The 18,237-nt window shown below is 44.3% G+C and overlaps 1 protein-coding gene across 9 annotated transcripts in view; it reads left to right on the forward strand.

Annotated features, from left to right (window-relative positions):
- Positions 1-18,237, forward strand: part of LOC133271867 (6-phosphofructo-2-kinase/fructose-2,6-bisphosphatase 4) — a 49,139-nt gene that overhangs the window by 28,068 nt on the left and 2,834 nt on the right. For 5 of the 9 annotated variants that reach the window (XM_061458327.1, XM_061458326.1, XM_061458328.1 and 2 more), the window contains exons 4-13: positions 727-793; positions 2,643-2,717; positions 3,622-3,678; positions 3,997-4,118; positions 5,738-5,945; positions 6,492-6,638; positions 7,225-7,329; positions 8,995-9,124; positions 9,497-9,559; positions 12,342-12,406. In XM_061458327.1, coding sequence (XP_061314311.1) covers positions 727-793; positions 2,643-2,717; positions 3,622-3,678; positions 3,997-4,118; positions 5,738-5,945; positions 6,492-6,638; positions 7,225-7,329; positions 8,995-9,124; positions 9,497-9,559; positions 12,342-12,406 — 1,039 coding nt within the window. Of the gene's footprint in view, positions 1-726; positions 794-2,642; positions 2,718-3,621; positions 3,679-3,996; positions 4,119-5,737; positions 5,946-6,491; positions 6,639-7,224; positions 7,330-8,994; positions 9,125-9,496; positions 9,560-12,341; positions 12,407-16,029; positions 16,251-18,237 lie in introns of those variants that run through there. The other 4 variants (XM_061458322.1, XM_061458321.1, XM_061458324.1 and 1 more) reach the window with 4 other exon arrangements.

The raw sequence follows: 18,237 nt of genomic DNA on the forward strand, positions 1-18,237 counted from the left end.
GAAATAGGAGAGTTGCAAATTAATTTGTTCTTGTCCAAATTTAACCCAAGTGTAAAGGATGTAGGGAGAGGGGGGTTTGGGGTGTTTGTGGCCCCAGTGGTCTCCAGTTCTAATTACATTGGGTTGGTGACTACAAAGGGATTTTATTTTCACCTCTGTCCCTAATACTGGTCATTAACTCTGTTTTATTGGTTAAAGAGGTTTTTTTTTTTCCATAAGCAATTTTTGCACTGTAGGTGAACAGAGAGGCAGTGTATTACTGAAAAACAGTTGTCTATCCACTCTACCTCGGGGCTGCAAGATAAAAACCTTAAGTTGATTTATTTCTTCCCTCTTTGAGAATCACATTAAGAAGCAAGTATCTATGAGTAGGTAATTGGGGAAAAAATACAGTTCCAGGGATGATTCACTGGTGTTACGTTAGATGAGTGAAAGCTTATTCTGGTCAGCAAAGTTGATAGGTATTCTGTGATGATGTGTAGTTGCGTCAGTTGCTCTGAGGAGCACTGGACTCTTCTTTCTGGCAGATGGCCTTGACCATGTTTCCTTAGTATAGCTTGGTTGACCTCCATGGTTTTTTCCCCTGTTTTGGGGGTACCTGATGACAAAAACATTTATTTTTGAGAGAGATTATCCTAACAGTTGCAGGGCACTCTGATCACAATGCACAAGTGCATGAATAAAAGAACTGTACAAGCATTTGAGTTTTGCTCTTTCATTTTTCAGACAGTGTGCCTTAGCAGCGCTGAATGACGTCCGGCAGTACCTCAGTGAAGAAAACGGGCACGTGGCTGTAAGTTTCTTGTTGGAGTTGCATTCTTCAGCTGCTTCCCTACAAAACAGTGTGTCTGCTGGATAATGCACAGCCTGAGCCATTTCAGTATCTTCAGTATATGGTTTGATTTTTTTCTGTGGGAGTTGGATGTTACATCTGCCTTGTTGCTGCAGAGAAAGTTCAGGGAGGTGATGCCGTACTGAGTAACAACCTTTGTGATTTGAAGGGCTCAATGAGAGAGGGTAACACACAGGAAGATGTCCTCCTTCTCTGCACATTGTATCACTCTCAAAAGGAGCGTGAGCAGCAGGTCAAAGGAGCTGATCCTGCCCCTCTACTCTGCTCTTGTGAGACCTCACCTGGAGCATTGTGTGCAGTTCTGGTGTCCTCAACATAAAAAGGACATGGAACTGTTGGAACAAGTCCAGAGGAGGCCACAAGGATGATCAGGGACTGGAGCACCTCCTGTATGGAGACAGGGTGAGAAAGTTGGGGCTGTTCTGCGTGGAGACCTCATAGCAGCCTTCCAGTATGTGAAGGGGGCCTATAGGGATGCTGGGGAGGAACTCTTCATTAGGGACTGTAGTGACAGGACAAGGGGTAACGGGTTAAAACTTAAACAGGGGAAGTTTAGATTGGATATAAGGAGGAAATTCTTTCCTGTTAGGGTGGTGAGGCACTGGAATGGGTTGCCCAGGGAGGTTGTCAATGCTCCATCCCTGGCAGTGTTCAGGGCCAGGTTGGACAGAGCCTTGGGTGAGATGGTTTAGTGTGAGGTGTCCCTGCCCATGGCAGGGGGGTTGGAACTGGATGATCTTAAGGTCCTTTCCAACTCTTAACTATTCTATGATTCTACGTGCTGTTAAACATATCTCTTGTTTTAGTTGCACTTCTGTTTCTATTTGCAAGTCTAGCCTTTCAAGTGAAAGGTACTTACTGAACAAAAAGCATCCTGGGTATTGCTTGGCAATTTTGTTCCCAACATGAGAAATCTCTGAGGAGAGCAGGAGAAACTCAAATTGCTGCATATCTGTATTTAATATTGGGATGCAAACCAGCAGCTGTTCAATTATTGATATGGCATATTCCCATTAATTTGCATAACACTCTTTTCCTTGAGACTGCTGGTGCAGCTCTGGTGTTTTCATTAGTTAATCAGGGAAAACCATGAAGTAATAATTATAAGTTGTGCTGGGGGCATGAGGTAAACTATGCTTCGGCAAACCTCATGGTTTGGTAAAACACTGGTGTGTTCACGGCCAGACATTGGTTCCTGCAAAATTGGCTGCATTTATCTTATAGTCCATGGGCAGGCTTTACAAGTCTTGCAGATCTTAGAATCATAGATCAGTTAGGGTTGGAAAGGACCTTAAGATCATCCAGTTCCAACCCCCATGCCATGGGCAGGGACACCTCACACTAAACCATGTCATCTTCTGCCACTTAAAAGCTTTATACTTGCAGTTTGAATAGCATGTTGATTGCAGCAGCTTTTTTTTCTGTAGTGTAAGTTTGCTAAAAACCCAGGGATTAGTATTTAATGCAGGTATGGGTCAGGAGGGAGCTTTTGTCCTACTGTGGGTTAGGCTTAAATTGTGGTTGCTTCTTCCAAATACAGTCTTCAGCTGGTAGTGCTTTCAAAATATTCCTGCTTTTTAGTGTTTAGAGAATCAAGGGTGGAAAGTAGGAGTGTCATCTCTTTGCCTCTTGAGCATGTTGAGAGAGGGGAAAGGGGAAGTGTTTCGTGGCTTCTCTTCGCATTGAGGGACTTTGAACCCTTGGTTTTGTTGTTACTAGCACAGTGCTTTTCACAGGCTAGGCTATTCCTTTAATTCTTCTTTCTCGCTCTCCCTGTAATTATTTCCAGGTCTTTGATGCCACAAACACCACCCGAGAACGCAGAGAAACTATTTACAAATTTGGTGAAGAAAATGGCTATAAGGTGAGTTGAAAGCCAAGGAGCAATGAGCTAACACCTGGACAAGTAAGGCAGGGGTAGTTTTGCCCTTATCCCCAAGTACTCCGGGTTAAGAAGTGCATTAGCATAAGCCATGTCCTTCCTAGGTGTATAGTCAGTGGTACATTTTGTGTTCTCAAGCATTGTTTGTGATTAAAACTCACCCAGTCCTCATTTTTCTTGTCTTTAATGTTTGTCCTGTTAGTAACTAAGCTCTTACATGCTGTGGCTTCAATTCTTTCATCCTGGACCTGTAGCTCTGAATGTACTGTCAGCAAGAGCTATTTAAAATAAGATTCTTAGTGCGGTCCATGGTTTTGCTACAGAAAACATAAGGAATTCTGTGTTAGTTCTGTGCAAACAAAAAACTTCCCGTGGTTTAGTGCCTTCTGTCCAGGGTTGTTTTGTATTTAGCTCTTCCCCAGTAATCCTTCACTTCCTCTAAACCTGTATCTCCATAAACCTTTGAGACAGCAAACCACAGAAGTCTTTTTAAGTTGCGTTACTCCATTAGTTGACAGGCTTCCAAAATCTTATTGCAGAAACATCAGTTACTCTTTATACGTCTGAACTTGTATCCTCTGCATTTATTTTCTTCTCTTCCATCCTAAATGTTTCTCACTGTAAAATTTTTCCACTTACAAGCATTGTGAGGGGGGGGAATAATACAGAACATGATGCTTCAGGCAATGCTAAACCAGCAATTTCTGATGAGTGTCTGCAGAAACCTTCAGAGTAAATGAAGGGAAGTTTAACACATGGTTCTGCTAAAAAGGGGTCAGCATGGAAGTGAGTAACGTGCTGCTCGTGTGTGTTAGTCTCCAGGGGCATTCTAATGCATCTTCCTTGTTCCTTCCTCTCTACACGTGACTTCCCCTTTGGACTGAAGACTTTTTTTGTTGAGTCAGTATGTGTAGATCCAGAGGTCATCGCTGCAAACATTGTGGTAAGTATAGGAAAGTTGCTTTAACTGCTCTAAGTTAGGAGGTTAAAGGTAGTTCTGTGTGTTCAGAAGTACATTAAAAGAACTTCCAATAGCAAAAACCCTATTAGCTCCCATTAATGGAACAATTCACATTTATTTTCCTGTTCTTGTGTATAATAACTCAAGTTTATGAAAAATAGCTCTTTTTGCTATGCATGTATTTTAATTATCTTCCAGGATACAAGGTTTTTGTGCTGTGTTCTCCCCTTTCCTATTTATTTAAACATTGCATTAAAAAGGGAAAGAAATGTGCTACCCTCCTGGTTTTATTTCAAACAGCAAGTGAAGCTGGGTAGTCCTGACTATGTTGATTGTAGTAACGATGAAGCAACAGAAGACTTCATGAAGAGAATAGAGTGCTACAAGAACTCCTATGAGACGTTAGATGAAACTCTTGACAAGTAAGTGATGAAATAATGCTGTGATCACAGCTGGGTCATCTTAAGATGTTTCCTTAGGGGATGGAGCATCCTGTATTGGGGATTAGGGCTTTATAGTAATTAATGGCTTAAGCTCTCTTTCCATTGGCAAATTGGGGAGAGTTTACTCTGGGGATGTAGCCTGGAACTTGCTTGCTTGAGGAAAATCGGCTAACACATCTACTCTGGGACAATATTCTTTTTGATTTCCCACTTGGAGAATGATATGATCCTTCTGGAACAGAACCAGCATTTAGGAATTACCCCAGGCTTCTTTTAGATCGGATCCTTACTTGGTTGTTTAGTTTGTAGAGGAGACCCGAGTGATTTGTAAGCATAACTTCGTTTGTTGGCATGGCTAAGATGAATTTTGAACACATCTATCTTGCAAATGGGATGCCTAAATTTATTTATTCGTGCTTGTAAAATATCCTGCAGATGTAGGGCTGTGAGAAAGTTTCTTAGCTTGGATTATTTGCCTTTGTGCCAAAGCATTCATCTGTTTTTCATTCGCTTTCAATGCTTGAAAGTAAGGTAGGGATGAACCACATGAGGAGGAGCCCTGTTTCTCTTGCTGGGGTCCAGGATTTCGGTGTGGGATGTTGAGCTGCATTCATACCAAGTGCTCCTGCTCTGTTTCAGGACCAGTGCTGTAGAGAAGGCTGAGCTGCATTTTAATGTAATTGAGCGTAAGCAGTGTGAAGCTGGTTCAATCGGATCAGTTCATGCATGTAATTTCTGTGATGGGCCTAATGCTTGTGCCTGGGTGAAATAGTAATGATTAACCTCAGAGAGCACTACTGGAGATAGGTGATGATGCTTGCTTCTCATCACCTCCATTTGGTTTTATTACCAGTTTCCTTGGTTTATTGTGGTCTCTGTCTCAAATGCTTCACTAGAAACCCATAATGGTTATTTTCAGCTCATTAGACCATTTTCCTCCTTTAAACTAGATGCTGCTCTGAAATGTACAGCTCAGATGAGCAGTGAAAATTGCAGTTACAACCTGTCTCGTGCTGAGAGGAGGTAGTGGTGGGGTACACTACAGTGCTGTTAATAAATAGATGTTGATAAAGTGTTTGAGAAAATGTCTTGTATCAGGCTGGTCCCAGCTCCTTCTGATGCTCTAGTTTTTCTAGAAGGATTAACAGAGGTGGTAAGTGATGACCATGCCTTTTGGCTCCCGGATGCCATCAAATACTTGCTGTGGGGGAAGTGTTTATAACCTGGAGAAAAATAGCTGGTATCGTGAAATACCTGGATCTCATATTGAAGCTACCACAGTCAAATGACTCCACTGAACCCTTCCTTCAGTGGGAGGGCTGTATTTTAACAAGAGCAGAACCTAGATTTGAGAGACAACACGCAAGTAAAGGGAACAGAAAAAGTGATGTGAGCAGCTCACCTGTGAAAGGAACAGAATTCATCCTGTACCTCTGGGGTACTGAGTTGTTTGTTAGGACTAATGCATATTCCATAGGTAATTGAGGGCTTGTTTATTGCTTTGGCTTGTTGCCTCTTTGTTTTATAATGGCAGAGATTGTGGTGCATGCTGATGGAAACTGGAATCTTACATATTTCTTTTTGTTTGCTCCTCCAAGGGATCTTTCTTACATTAAAATTATGGATGTTGGAAGGAGTTACCTTGTGAACCGAGTAATGGATCACATTCAGAGCCGGATTGTCTACTACCTCATGAATATCCATGTGACTCCTCGGTCAATCTACCTCTGTCGACACGGAGAAAGTGAACTCAATCTGAAAGGGAGAATAGGAGGAGATCCTGGACTGTCTGTTAGGGGAAAAGAGGTATGTACCTGCACAAGTGTGACTGGGTTTTTGTGTATCCTATGCATGTGTGCAGTTTGTGCTGTGTAATTACAGCTTTCTTCCTCTACAGCCCTTTCCTCTTAACATGCTTAAGAACGGTTTTAGTTGCATTTGCGAGTAGTAGAAAATGAATGGAAACACTTTGGGGGTTGTGAATTGGTACGTGCTCTTTTATCTGTCATTCTGTTGGTTGGAATTGGTTTTTATCCTACAGCCCAAAGCAGTTGTCAAGGCTTTATTTTTTTAACTGCATTCTTGTAAATGTTGGATAATTGGGAAGGTTCACAAGTTAAAGCTGAAAGGAAAATCCCTGATGATAAAGATAGGAACTGCAGAAAACTTGTATCTCCCTTGTTCTCTTTTCCTTCCCTCTCCTGTACCTCTTGTTGTAACAGAATGTGTTGCATTTCTTAGCCTTCTGGAAGGGTTATAATGAGTTTACAGAGCCCGGAGCCTGTGTGTTCCAAACTGAACAGAGCGTCTTGGCTCCGAGCCTCACCCCCTGCCTCATGTTTTTTCTTTCAGTTTGCCAAAAGTTTGGCACAATTTATTAATGAGCAAAATATCAAAGATTTGAAAGTTTGGACCAGCCAGATGAAAAGGACAATTCAGACTGCTGAAGCCTTGGGAGTGCCTTATGAGCAGTGGAAGGTGTTGAATGAGATAGATGCAGTAAGTTCTGGCTTTCGAAGCATGTTGTAAGTTGCTTGGCTTCCTAAAGATGAAGGAGCTACTGAGTTTTGGAATGATAGGGCTTTCATGGGACTGGAAGTCATTTAAGCTGTTTCTAGAGGTTGGAAAAATTGTTGTTACTTCCTGTTAGTAAGGCTGAGCATCCTATTAAATTTTGCCATAATTATTTCAGCCATAAACCAAGTGGTTTATGTTCCCCAGTGAAACATTCCAATGTAGAAGGCAGCGGTTTGGGTAGTTGGGGGGTTGTAAGGAGGAGCTTGCTAGTTGGCTCTTTCCAACTGCACCTGTAAGATACATAAGTAGGTGCAGTAGATAAAACGTGACCTTGCTCAGTGATTCACTTGCCCATATATGTGACTTCAATTTATATACAGACTTAATGATTCCTTTTATCCACGTGTGAGTCCAGTCCTGTTCATCATGTGTGTGATTTTGCCTTTAAATGTCAGAGTAACAAAATACAATTGGTAATGGTTATTTATATATGGTTTTATTTAAGAGTGAGATCTGCTTTTTGCACTGCTGGAAATACATGGTCTTAAATGATTTTTATTACGTATAGGGAGTGTGTGAAGAAATGACTTATGAAGAAATACAGGAAAATTATCCGCTTGAATTTGCACTGAGAGACCAAGACAAATACAGATACAGATACCCCAAAGGAGAGGTATGCTCCCTTTTCTCTCTTAAGGTGAAGGGCTTCCTTTGTCTTCCTCAATATATGCATGCTGGCTTTAGAAAGGAAAAATAGATCTTTAAATGAATGACAAGGTTGTTCCTCTCTCCAGGGGAAAGCACGTAGGAGATGGCAAGAATTGAGCCCAGACGGTTTAATTTGGTTCAGGATTGCCAAATGAAACAATAGATTTAGATAAAACAATGGAGAGCTTTGATCTTGTGGGCATTGTTTCTATGCTGGTCCCGCAGCGATAAAGCAGGAGGAATGATTGCAAGCCTTCAGACCGCTGCATATGTAAATGTACTGCCAAGATCACCTTTTCCTATTCATCCTCGCTGTGGGTAATGGCTGGTTTGCCCGCAGCGCTGGCTGAAGTGCAGGGAAATCTGCAGCCACGGTGGTCTTTCACTTTAAGAAACTCCTTGCCTCTGGGAAAACAACTGCTGACAGCATTTCTAAAGCAATGAACGCGTTACCTGCAGCAGTTACCAGGTGGCCACACGCCTTTCCGTGGCAGCTGAAGTTTAGGGTTCAGGGCAGAGGAGTAATTGGACCAACTGCTCCGCTGTTGTGTCCTGAGGAATCGGAGCTCCGTGGTCTTTCCTCAGTGGTCAAGAGTAATCACTGTGCTAAGAGCATCTTGTGATAAGAGTGGTGTGTCTGGGGCTGTGACCCTGCTCTCACTAATGAGGCAGTCATTAAGCTGCAAAGTTCTCCTAATCCATTTGAAGAGGGAGTGTTTGTTTTTCAGACTGATGCCATCCGGATGGTGACAAACATGTGGAGCTCCCTCATCGCCTTGGGGTGGTTGGTTGATGTCAGCCGTTTGGCTAAGGCGGTCCCTCTGTCACCAGTACCCATGGCTGGGCTTACACAGCCTGGCTGGAACAGGGTGCTGGGTTTCTCTTGCCAAGGTCTGGCTCAGCAGTGCCGCTTCCCAGCTGGGCAGCCCCACGCCTGTCTGGGGACCAGGGCGACGTGGTCATTCCCTGTCCTGCTGGGAGATGTGCTGTGCTCCCCATGTGTTCCATGCACCACGCATTTGGGCAGTGTTGTCTTTACAGGCATGTGAACGTTACCTTGGGCAGGAGCATGCTCCTGACGGGCAGGAGCAGATTTACTGTGTGTGAGCTGTGAGCAACAGGTCGCAAGAGGAGTCCTTTGGCTCTGGGTGGGAGGGTGGCTGCCATCCCCAGGCTAGGTCACCAGGCCCATAGCTTGTTTCCAAAGGGCAGCCTGAAGAAGTCAAGCTTTGTAGATTTCCTGTATGCTGACCGTAGGCTGGGTTCCCAGCTTTTTACTTAGAGAGATGATGCTTTTGAAGATGAGGTGTGGAAAATAACGTGCAAGACGTAACCTGTACACATGCAGGTGCTGTGAGTTGAATCCTAGGAGTTTTGTGGAATTTCTTAATCGTGGTGACTGATTTAATAAAGCTTTTCCGTGAGAGAGATTTATTTTGTTGTATGCTTGCTCTTTGATAGTCTGGAAAACCTGGACTGTGTCCTTAATGTAAGGAAAACTATTGCAACAATATTTGTCTGTGTGCTAATAGAAGATTACTAATGTGAAAGTAAGATCCGCTGTATATACATACCCTGTTCAAAGAGTTTTCCCTTTTTAATGGGCTGTGTGTTTCTCTTCCCCACCCAGTCCTATGAAGATCTTGTCCAGAGACTGGAGCCAGTAATTATGGAACTTGAAAGGCAGGAAAATGTGCTTGTCATATGTCACCAAGCTGTCATGCGCTGTTTGCTTGCATATTTTCTTGACAAGCCTGCAGGTAAATCTTTAATACATGACAAATGGTCTGTTCTTTGAAAAAATGGTACTGATGAAGGCTCCAGACAGTAAATTCTAACGATGTTCTTTCTCATCAGAGGGCGTTTGTGCTAGGCAAGTGTGCAAATGTCACTTTTTCTACCTGACCCCCATGGAAAACTTGGCTAGTTGATCTTTATTGAGCTTCTCACCTGCAACAGCACTGTGGTGTTCAGTTTTTGCTCCATTTGAGTAGCTTTCTGTTGCATGCTAGGGAAGAAGGCGGGTTACTGACAGATAAGAAGGCATTCAAGTGGTTGATCTGCACCATAATAGGAAAGTTACTGTTCTTGTAATCTCTGTTTCATATGTAATTTGTTCCTTGTTTTCCCAGAACAACTGCCTTACCTGAAGTGCCCACTGCATACTGTCTTAAAGCTAACCCCGGTGGCTTATGGTGAGTAGTATTAAGTATATCTAAATCTAACTTTACTCTGTAAAGTTTGTGAAGCATTTAAATGAAGAGCTTTTATATTTATTCTGCTTTAATGTAGAATTGAAAGTTAAGTTTGATACTGCATTTATGCCTGTAGAGCTTTGTTAGAATCAGTGAATCCTTGGGTTTACATTCGCTTTGTGTTATTTCATTAATTCTTCTGGCAAACTCCTGCTGTTTACGCAGTCAGGTCCAGGAAGGTCTCAGTTTGTGTTGATGTGTTTGAGGGTGTTGCTTTTTAGAGCAGGCAGATTTACATTTATGTATGGTTATCACCTTACAAAGGTGTTCCCCTTACCCCTAAACGACTTTTGTTCTCTTTTCAAGTGTGTTTTTGGTGGACCTTCACACTACCACGTGAATTTAGTGCTGTGGTTGGCATTCCTCAGACCCTGTTTATCAGTGCATAGCTCAGGGGCTTTAACTGAGGTTTGCTGCCAGCCTGGGGGGTTACAACCTGTGCTACTTGGGTTTTAGGCTGATTGCTAATTGCCTTTTGTGTTTTCAGCCTCAGCTTGACATGTGCCTGCTGTTAATGTCTTGAAGTGTTGGGCTTAATTACATCTTCTGATACCTCATCACACTTCAGAAGATTATTTATAGGCAAATCTGCGCAGGAAATGGGTTACCAAAGATGCTAATCGAGGTGTTGGTCGGAGATGCAAAGCTGTCTTTGATTATCTCCTTTGAAAGCAGTCTAGAGCTGTACTTCTTTAAGTTTCAAATACAGTTGAGGTAAAGAAAGGAGCCCTTACCACTGGGAAATCTACCTGAAGAGATGGTTGTGATTTAACTGTTGTGTTGTCCTGCTGTGCTCTGGTGACATCTGGTGTTTCCAGCCTTGCATGACACGCTGAAGGTCTGAAAGGAGGGCTCAGAACAGCTGAGTGTTTTGGTTTTGGAAAGGGGATCTTCTTGACTCGCTCGTCTTGGGCTGTGTGAAGAGATCCTGGATGTTTGCAGTTTACACGCACACTGAATGGAGGGGAAGAAGTGGTATGGAATACTGCCCATGTCCTTCTGCCCTCAGTGGAAGAAGCTGTTCATTTTTAAAGTGTTCATACGTATGTCTGGATTAGCACATTTCAGACCACCCACTTCTTGGGATTTGACCATCTGAAAAGGCAATGGCTGTGGAAACCATTTATACATTAATAATCTAGAACATTATTTCATGTTGATGTATGACTTGGCTCCAGTGAGGCAGGATGCAGGATCAAACGTGGTGTGTTTAGTACCTTCCAGCTAATCCTGTTCTGGGGTAACGCTTCCTTCCCTTAGGGGTTTGCTCTTCCTGGTGTCTGATCTTTAGTAAAGGAACATCTGTTACAGCCTGACAGTTGGATTAGGATAAAGTAGACTTTTATCCAGCAACCCAGTATAGCGGTGGTCTGTGTGGGAGCACACAGGAAAGAGAAACTGTCTTGCTGTAGGCATGAGCTTGTACGTGGGTAATTCCAAAAGAGCTGGGAATATGCACATTGTAGTTACTGTGCAGTGACTCGGGTCCCTTCAGTTTGTATCTAAAGCTTTCCATACAATACTTTTTCAGGTCTTGCACTCAGCTAGTGGTAAGGACTGAGTGGCCTCTATGGAGGTGTGTCTGGTGTGTAACCAGCCAGTCCTCAGCAATGGTCAGCATCAGCTAGGTTTTCCTTGGTCTCAAGGGTTGCAGTGATCTGTGAGCAGCAGGATGAGTGGAGGACTCTTCCAGTGGGAGATGTGCACTTTTCCTCCTTAAAACCTGTTTTGTGGTTGCTTATTTTTCTGAGTCCTGGCCTTCCTGCAGAGTTTGCTCACAGTGTTCCTGACTAATGGGGTTTTTCAGAATAGGCTTCCCTAAGGGAAGGCAAGTGTTTGCTTTGCTAATGGATATTATTTTGGTTTTGAGTGCAGTGGCTTTCTAAGGAAAGGGTAAAATCACCCTATTTTGTCACGTAGTAATTCTGTGAAGTGTGTGACTGCCTTTAGGAGATAACAGAAACCTCTGAAAATCTATTTGTGATAGAAGTTGTCAGAGGAATTCGACTATTAGTATGTAGGGTACTGCTAGCTTATAAAAGTCACATTTGTGTCAGGTAAGACAGTGTTTGGCAATTAGGTGCTGTTTAAAATGGTGTGGTCACAGCGTATTGAGTAACTAATTCCCTATGTGAGTCAGTTTATACCACCTGAGTAGCAGTTGTCTCTTCTGAGGGATTAATTTCTCCTGCTTCTTTGGAGATTTCCATTTTTGGGTGGAAAGGAGAAGTTCCTTTTCAGAGGTCAGCTTTCAAGGTCCATTTCTTTGGGGGTTAAAACTGTTTTGCCTGCATAGAGGAATGGGGGTAGCTAACAATAGGCAGTAATCCTCGTCATCAGGTTTCATGTTTTAAACACTGAGAGCTGCAGTTATCTCATGTGTTACAGTGAAATTCTAAGAAGCCTGGGATGTTTAAAACCGAAGTTAAAAGTAACTTTCTGACTGCTGTTGTTCAGGTGCGTTTATAAACGAGAACCTGTTTCAGAGAAAACACTGATAAAGCTAAGGTGAGAGTAGGAGGGGGATTATCAGATTGCAGAGATGTTCATCCTGGTGGAACAGATTAGTTTTCAATAGCTTTAGCTCTTTGGCATTTGGGAATTGTGCTGTCAGTCAGCAGTGGGAAGTGATTAACCTTCCCCAACTCAAAACTAGATCGTGTCTTACTGTAATTTCATTTTTAAAGCTGACCAACTCTAAACCTGTCTTTTCTACCAACAGGATGTAAAGTAGAATCTATATTTCTGAATGTTGAAGCTGTAAACACGCACAGAGATAAACCCGAGGTAAGACTATTTCAGAATCGGAGGCCTTGATGTGATGTACTGCCTGAGCTCATTCCCGTTGTCCTTGTGCTGGGAAATGACGTGATAACTCAGCTGAGCATATTTGGTTTTATGTATTACTCTTCACTACTGGTTTGCTGTTGAAGAGGAAAAGAATCCTTTTTATTGAGCACATTTATCTTGCATATGAGCTCTAGCGGGAGTAGTTTATCTTCAAAAATGAATGAGAGGTTGAAGATACGGTGTCAATCTGAAAGCTGTGTAAAGTTCTTCCTGGCTTTTGTCATTCAGCAGCAGGAGGGTGTAGTCAGAAAGTCACTGTTAGGAATGCGATGCTTCTATTGGAGAGAGTAAATAATGAAATTAGCTTTTTCATCACTGTGGTCGTTGATGTATGAAGAAAGAGGAATTGATGGTACCACCTGGAGGGGAAGACTAGATCTTGGGATACAGCAGAAAACTGGGGAAAAGGAAATTGAATGCATTTGTAAAATAGAAGTGGAGATAAGATATCATACCGTGGCAGCTTTGTCCTTTCCCTGTGTCAGGCCTAGGTTCTGTGTACTCCTAAGCTTTGACATGAGCTTAAGTTCATTCTGTTGCTGGCACAAAGCTCTTCCAGCGCTGTGTTACGGAAGTTATGTGAATTGTGTCATGATTAAGAATGTCTGGCTCCCTTGTAGATGCTCATGCTAATGCTGCTGGGTATGGCACTGTTTCCCTGCTGAGGCTATGAGCTGTGCCTGCAGGTGAATTACATCAGCTTGATAAAAAAGGGCTATTTGTGGTGGTTTTCAGAACAATGGTTTATGGTGAAAAGGAATATAGTGATCAGTGTGTTATGTGTGTATTCAGTAAGGCACCTTATGTCTTAGGTGAGGAATTCATGCTCTGCAGAGAAGGTTTGTTTTAGTGACTTGGATATTGAGTTCTGAAGATGCTGACTTTTGGTGGTTCGTAGCCAAGCCATTTTCTATTAGGTAGTCATAGCGTGTATTTCCAGTCTCGTCCCCTTTCACCTTTGTCATGCTGCTTTACCACTTCTGTATGAGTTTGGTTTGTTAGGTACAGGCAATCCATTCCACACTGCCTGAAAGCTGTTGGAGAAGCACGGTGAAAATAACAAGGGTGTCTTGGAGCAAGTGTTAATGCAGATCAGTTGAGCGGCTTCAGTTTGGCTGATAAAACATGGGTGCTGAGTTTGGACCTTGCTAAAGCATTCTGGGAATTGCTGTTGGAAATACCACTTGTATAACTGAAGATGCTTATTTCAAGGGGGAAAGGCGTGCCTGAATCACCAAGTGCTCTTAAACGTCTAGCAAGTGGCAGGGCCATACTGACGTAGCCGTTGAGTGGCTGCGATTGAGGTGCGTGTAGAGGATTGTGCAGATAGTTGCATTGCAGTGGATGTAAAGACAGAACTGTTTAATTTGAAGAGAAATAACCTGAGTTAATGAATTTTTACAAAGAAAGGAGCAGAAGCATTTTTGATGTAAAAACCCCCAAACCTTCACACACTCTTCTCCCTCTGCCCCAGAAGAAAGGCAGAGCAGTGAAGTATGTGTATTCCGTGGGGCAGAATGAAGGACTAAGTTGATCCTGTCTGCGTTTAAATGCTGCTTGGAGCATGAGGAAGATTTCAAGAGCTTTCATTAACATCACCTACAAAACCATTAATTGCTTCTGTAAAATTAAGTTTTCAAACAGTCTATTGAACCCAAAGCGTTTAATGAAATCCAGCGCCACAGATAACACCACCATTGAACAGTGGAACTGTTTGAACCAGAATTGCCCAGTGTGCTGTTCTGTGCCCCCACAAGTGATTTGCAGTCTGTGTTTCGGAGCAGCACACTCCTTTTTGGCTTCAGCTGAAAGCATCTGTTTTCACATTGCAGAAGTGCAATGCAGAGAAGCCCTGGAGTATTTGTTTATAGCATGTGTGAAGTTCATTGTTTGAAGAGGATTTGTCTGAAGTGGTTTGAAGCCTTGTGTCTGTCAGCGTTGTAGTGGCTGAAGCTCCTGACCTTTCCAAATGAAGGAATCTGTAGTCTGTTTGTAATAATTGAGGGCAATTACTTCAGCTATTGCTTCAATCCTTTGGGGGGAAAACAAGCACTGGATGAAATGTCTACTTTGCACCTCAGTCAGTGACAGGGTGGGGAGATGGAGAGGGAGGTTGCTTGTAGTAGAAGCTGAGATCTCCTTTTTGATTACGTGTGGGAGAAGGGGAGAGGAAGATGTTAGTGAAAGGTGAGTTTGCTTCCACAGTGTGAGGTAAGTAAGAGTCACAGAGCCCATCGGCTTTCTTGTGAGACCTCACCTGGAGCATTGTGTGCAGTTCTGGTGTCCTTAACATAAAAAGGACATGGAACTGTTGGAACAAGTCCAGAGGAGGCCACGAGGATGATCAGGGACTGGAGCACCTCCTGTATGAAGACAGGGTGAGGAAGTTGGGGCTGTTCAGCCTGGAGAAGAGAAGGCTGCGTGGAGACCTCAGAGCAGCCTTCCAGTATCTGAAGGGGGCCTATAGGGATGCTGGGGAGGGACTCTTCATTAGGGACTGTAGTGACAGGACAAGGGGTAACGGGTTAAAACTTAAACAGGGGAAGTTTAGATTGGATCTAAGGAGGAAATTCTTTCCTGTGAGGGTGGTGAGGCACTGGAATGGGTTGCCCAGGGAGGTTGTGAATGCTCCATCCCTGGCAGTGTTCAAGGCCAGGCTGGATGAGGCCTTGGGTGAGATGGTTTAGTGTGAGGTGTCCCTGCCCATGGCAGGGGGGTTGGAACTGGATATCTTAAGGTCCTTTCCAACCCTGACTATTCTGTGATTCTAAAGTTTGAAGAATTGGCAGTGATTTGGCCTAAACTTGGCCAAATCTTAGCTCCAGATCTTGTAAAGAACCCTGAACACTTTCCCATAGTCTGTGTTGTTGGTACAGGGGGAGTGCTGAGTGCACGGGCCCTGGGACTTGCCCGAGGTGGTACATGGCAGGCGTGATTCCTGAGCCTGGTCCCGCACGGCTGCCCCTTCGCAGCGTGAGGGTTTGGCTGGGCTGGTGCTTTGGGTTGGGTTGGGTTTGAATAATCTGCTGCATTCCATGTAATTTGTTCCCCCGGCCTTGTGCAATGAGGTGAGGTCCGGTCGGTGTGGTCAGTCCTGACTGGTTTGGGTGTCTGGGAGGAGGATTTTCTGCATTGTCAGGGGTGCTGCATTGACTATAACCCAGACAAATGTGGAAGCCTTCTCCTGGGAAAGAAGTCCATGGCATAGTTCAGCTAAGAGCTGAGAGATGCTTAATGGACAGACGCGTGTGTGCTGCAGCGTGTGCTTGAGTGGATTCCTGCTGTGGCCTGTCCAAGGCTTCCCCCTAAATGGGAATTACCTGAGCTTTTGATAATGTTACCAGCATGGGATCCATGAGTACTGCAAATAAGCCTTCCTGCTGTCTGGTTCTGGGACACGGACCAGCTGCTGCTCTGCCGCATTCTTGGGGTGCGGGGGCTCGAAAACAGTCTCTGTTTTACATGAATGCAGCCGTGTGCTTGTGGAGAAATCTGAGTGGGTTTTGTTCTCTTTCTGCTGCATGATAAATGTTCTCCTCTGTGTTTTTATTATTACACAGAATGTAGAAATATCCAGACCTCCCGAGGACGCTCTTGTAACAGTCCCTGCTCATCAGTGAATCCCGTGTGCTGACCAACTGTCGAACTTGGGGTGCTGTTTCCATCCTGCTACTTCAAAATACAATGAAAACCCAATCATTCCAATCACTTTGAAATAAAAAGCCCTCCCCAAAGCCGGCAACTCAGACCCCAAACCAGACCTTTGCATAGTGCATGGCTTGAAGAAAATGACCAAATCCCAATAAATTCGTTGCACTGGTTAATTTATTGTGGGTGAGTTCTCAAAGGCTGATCGGCTGTTCTTGTAAATTGCTGTGATTTAAAGATCCTGCAGCACGAAGTTCTGTTGTAACAGCCAGCAGTCATTTAATGTTGGTTGCAGCGGGCTCATTTATGAAAGCCACGAAACACAACATCCTGTGTGAGATAAGAAAAAGTTGAAGTTTGCTTTCCACGCATCCCCTGTTCCCTATTTCAGTGTCATTGGGAGTGATTGGGCTGCTATCTAGCGTAACATAACAATCCATAGTAACTCTAAACCCTTAATCCTGCTGATCTATAGTGCTAGTGCTCTAGATGTGCTAATCAATGATGTGTTGTTTGAAGAGGGTAGCAAGTTTTCACTTAGCTCCAGAACAATTACTCATGATACAGGAATGCATATAAATGCTTTTAATACATGACTTTTCTCAACAGCTGCTCTGCATTAACTGGGCCTTAGGGTTTGCCTGCTGGCAAACCTGCTTCTGAAGTTCCTTTTTTCCTGCTTCTTGCGTGGATGTGGGTCACGGACAAGTTTTTACAGCTCTGCTCCATGTGCTTTGTAACCAGATCTTACCTAGGCTGCGGTCTGCAGTGTTGAGCGTTCCAGAGCATGGAAGTGGAGTTAACCTGGTGGTTTGGTAGCTGGGTTGTGACTGCAGTGGGCGTGGGATCTCAGACCATCAGGGTTTGCAGCCTTAACTGCCTTACAGCAAAATAGGCTGGAGGAGGCTGCAGCCTGTCTGAGGTGTGGTGCTGTGCCTTGGCTCCTTTCCCCGTGATGCTGCAGTGGATGACATGGGGTGTCGGGAGGCATCTGTGCCATTGAAAGCCATTCCCTTTCTGGGAAGGGCAGGCAATCGCCAGCCCTGGAACTGTTTTCTGAGGGGGTCTTTTAGTGTTGGCAGTAAGCAGGAGTGCAGTGCTGTGCTGTGGAATGCTCTTAGCTGCTGGGTTTCTCAGGTGGTATCTTCTTCCAAACCGGGGATTTTGGGGGAAAAAGAAGTGTCACAGACCTGACACTGAAGGGTTTGGAGGGTTGTAGCAGTTGGGAATGCCCGATAGAACCAAATAACCTCCTGGCCAGAGAACTTCCTGCTTGGTATTGAGTCAAACCAGTGCCCCAGGATGGGTTGGGACTGGGGGGAGCCCAGGTTGTTTTCCTTTCTCTGTCATCTCTGACCGTGGCACAGGAGTGTGGTGGCACTTTTCCATGTTTAATTGTCCCAGCCTCTTGGCACGTGCTTTGCTTTGCCATGAAAAGTGCCAGAGAGGAGGAGCTCTGTGCCTGCCGTACCCACTTGCACATGGTAACTGCCGAGTCTGCCTTTACCTGATGTGATTGAGGTGATGTGCCAGAAAGGTCACAGGGATACTGGCACAGCCAGGTACTAAGAACCTGCGCCATCCAGCTCAGGGTGCTGCTACCTCTGTTGGCCACAACTAAGGGAATACCGCGCACATGTGGACTAAACGTAACTGCGTTATTGATGGAGCCAAAATGTGGGCAGGCATCTGCTGTGGAAAAAAGGTTTTACTGCTTGTGAAAGGATGGCTTGGGTTGCTGCAGGAAAAGGAGGGGGAAGGTGGAAGGGGCAGGAACTTGGCTGGACCTGCTGTGTGGCCAGCAGAGGTTGTGGAAAGAGGGGAAGCAGCCGAAGTGCCCAGGAGCCTCCATCCTTCCAAGTTTGCTGGGCAGCGGCTGGGTGTTCTCTTTGCTGGGCATACTGCTCGTTGTACTGGTGTATGCAGCACAGTGAAGCGGGTATTGAAGGCAGTTTTGTGCCCCAAGGGGTCTCTGAGTACAGCAGGATTGCTTAATAGTGCTCTCTGGCTTGTTTCCTTAGTAAAAGAAGGGCTTGATGCCGGGTCGGAAGCGGCTGTGGCAGTTTGTGGCACGGCTTGCTGGGAGAAAGCTGGCTGAGCGCTGGGTTGTTGGTAATGCG

The sequence above is a fragment of the Pezoporus flaviventris genome, unplaced genomic scaffold, assembly GCF_033815535.1.
Source record: "Pezoporus flaviventris isolate CSIRO_AGI_PZ_B2104156 unplaced genomic scaffold, CSIRO_AGI_Pfla_v1 ptg000026l, whole genome shotgun sequence".
NCBI classification, from domain to species: Eukaryota; Metazoa; Chordata; class Aves; order Psittaciformes; family Psittacidae; genus Pezoporus; species Pezoporus flaviventris.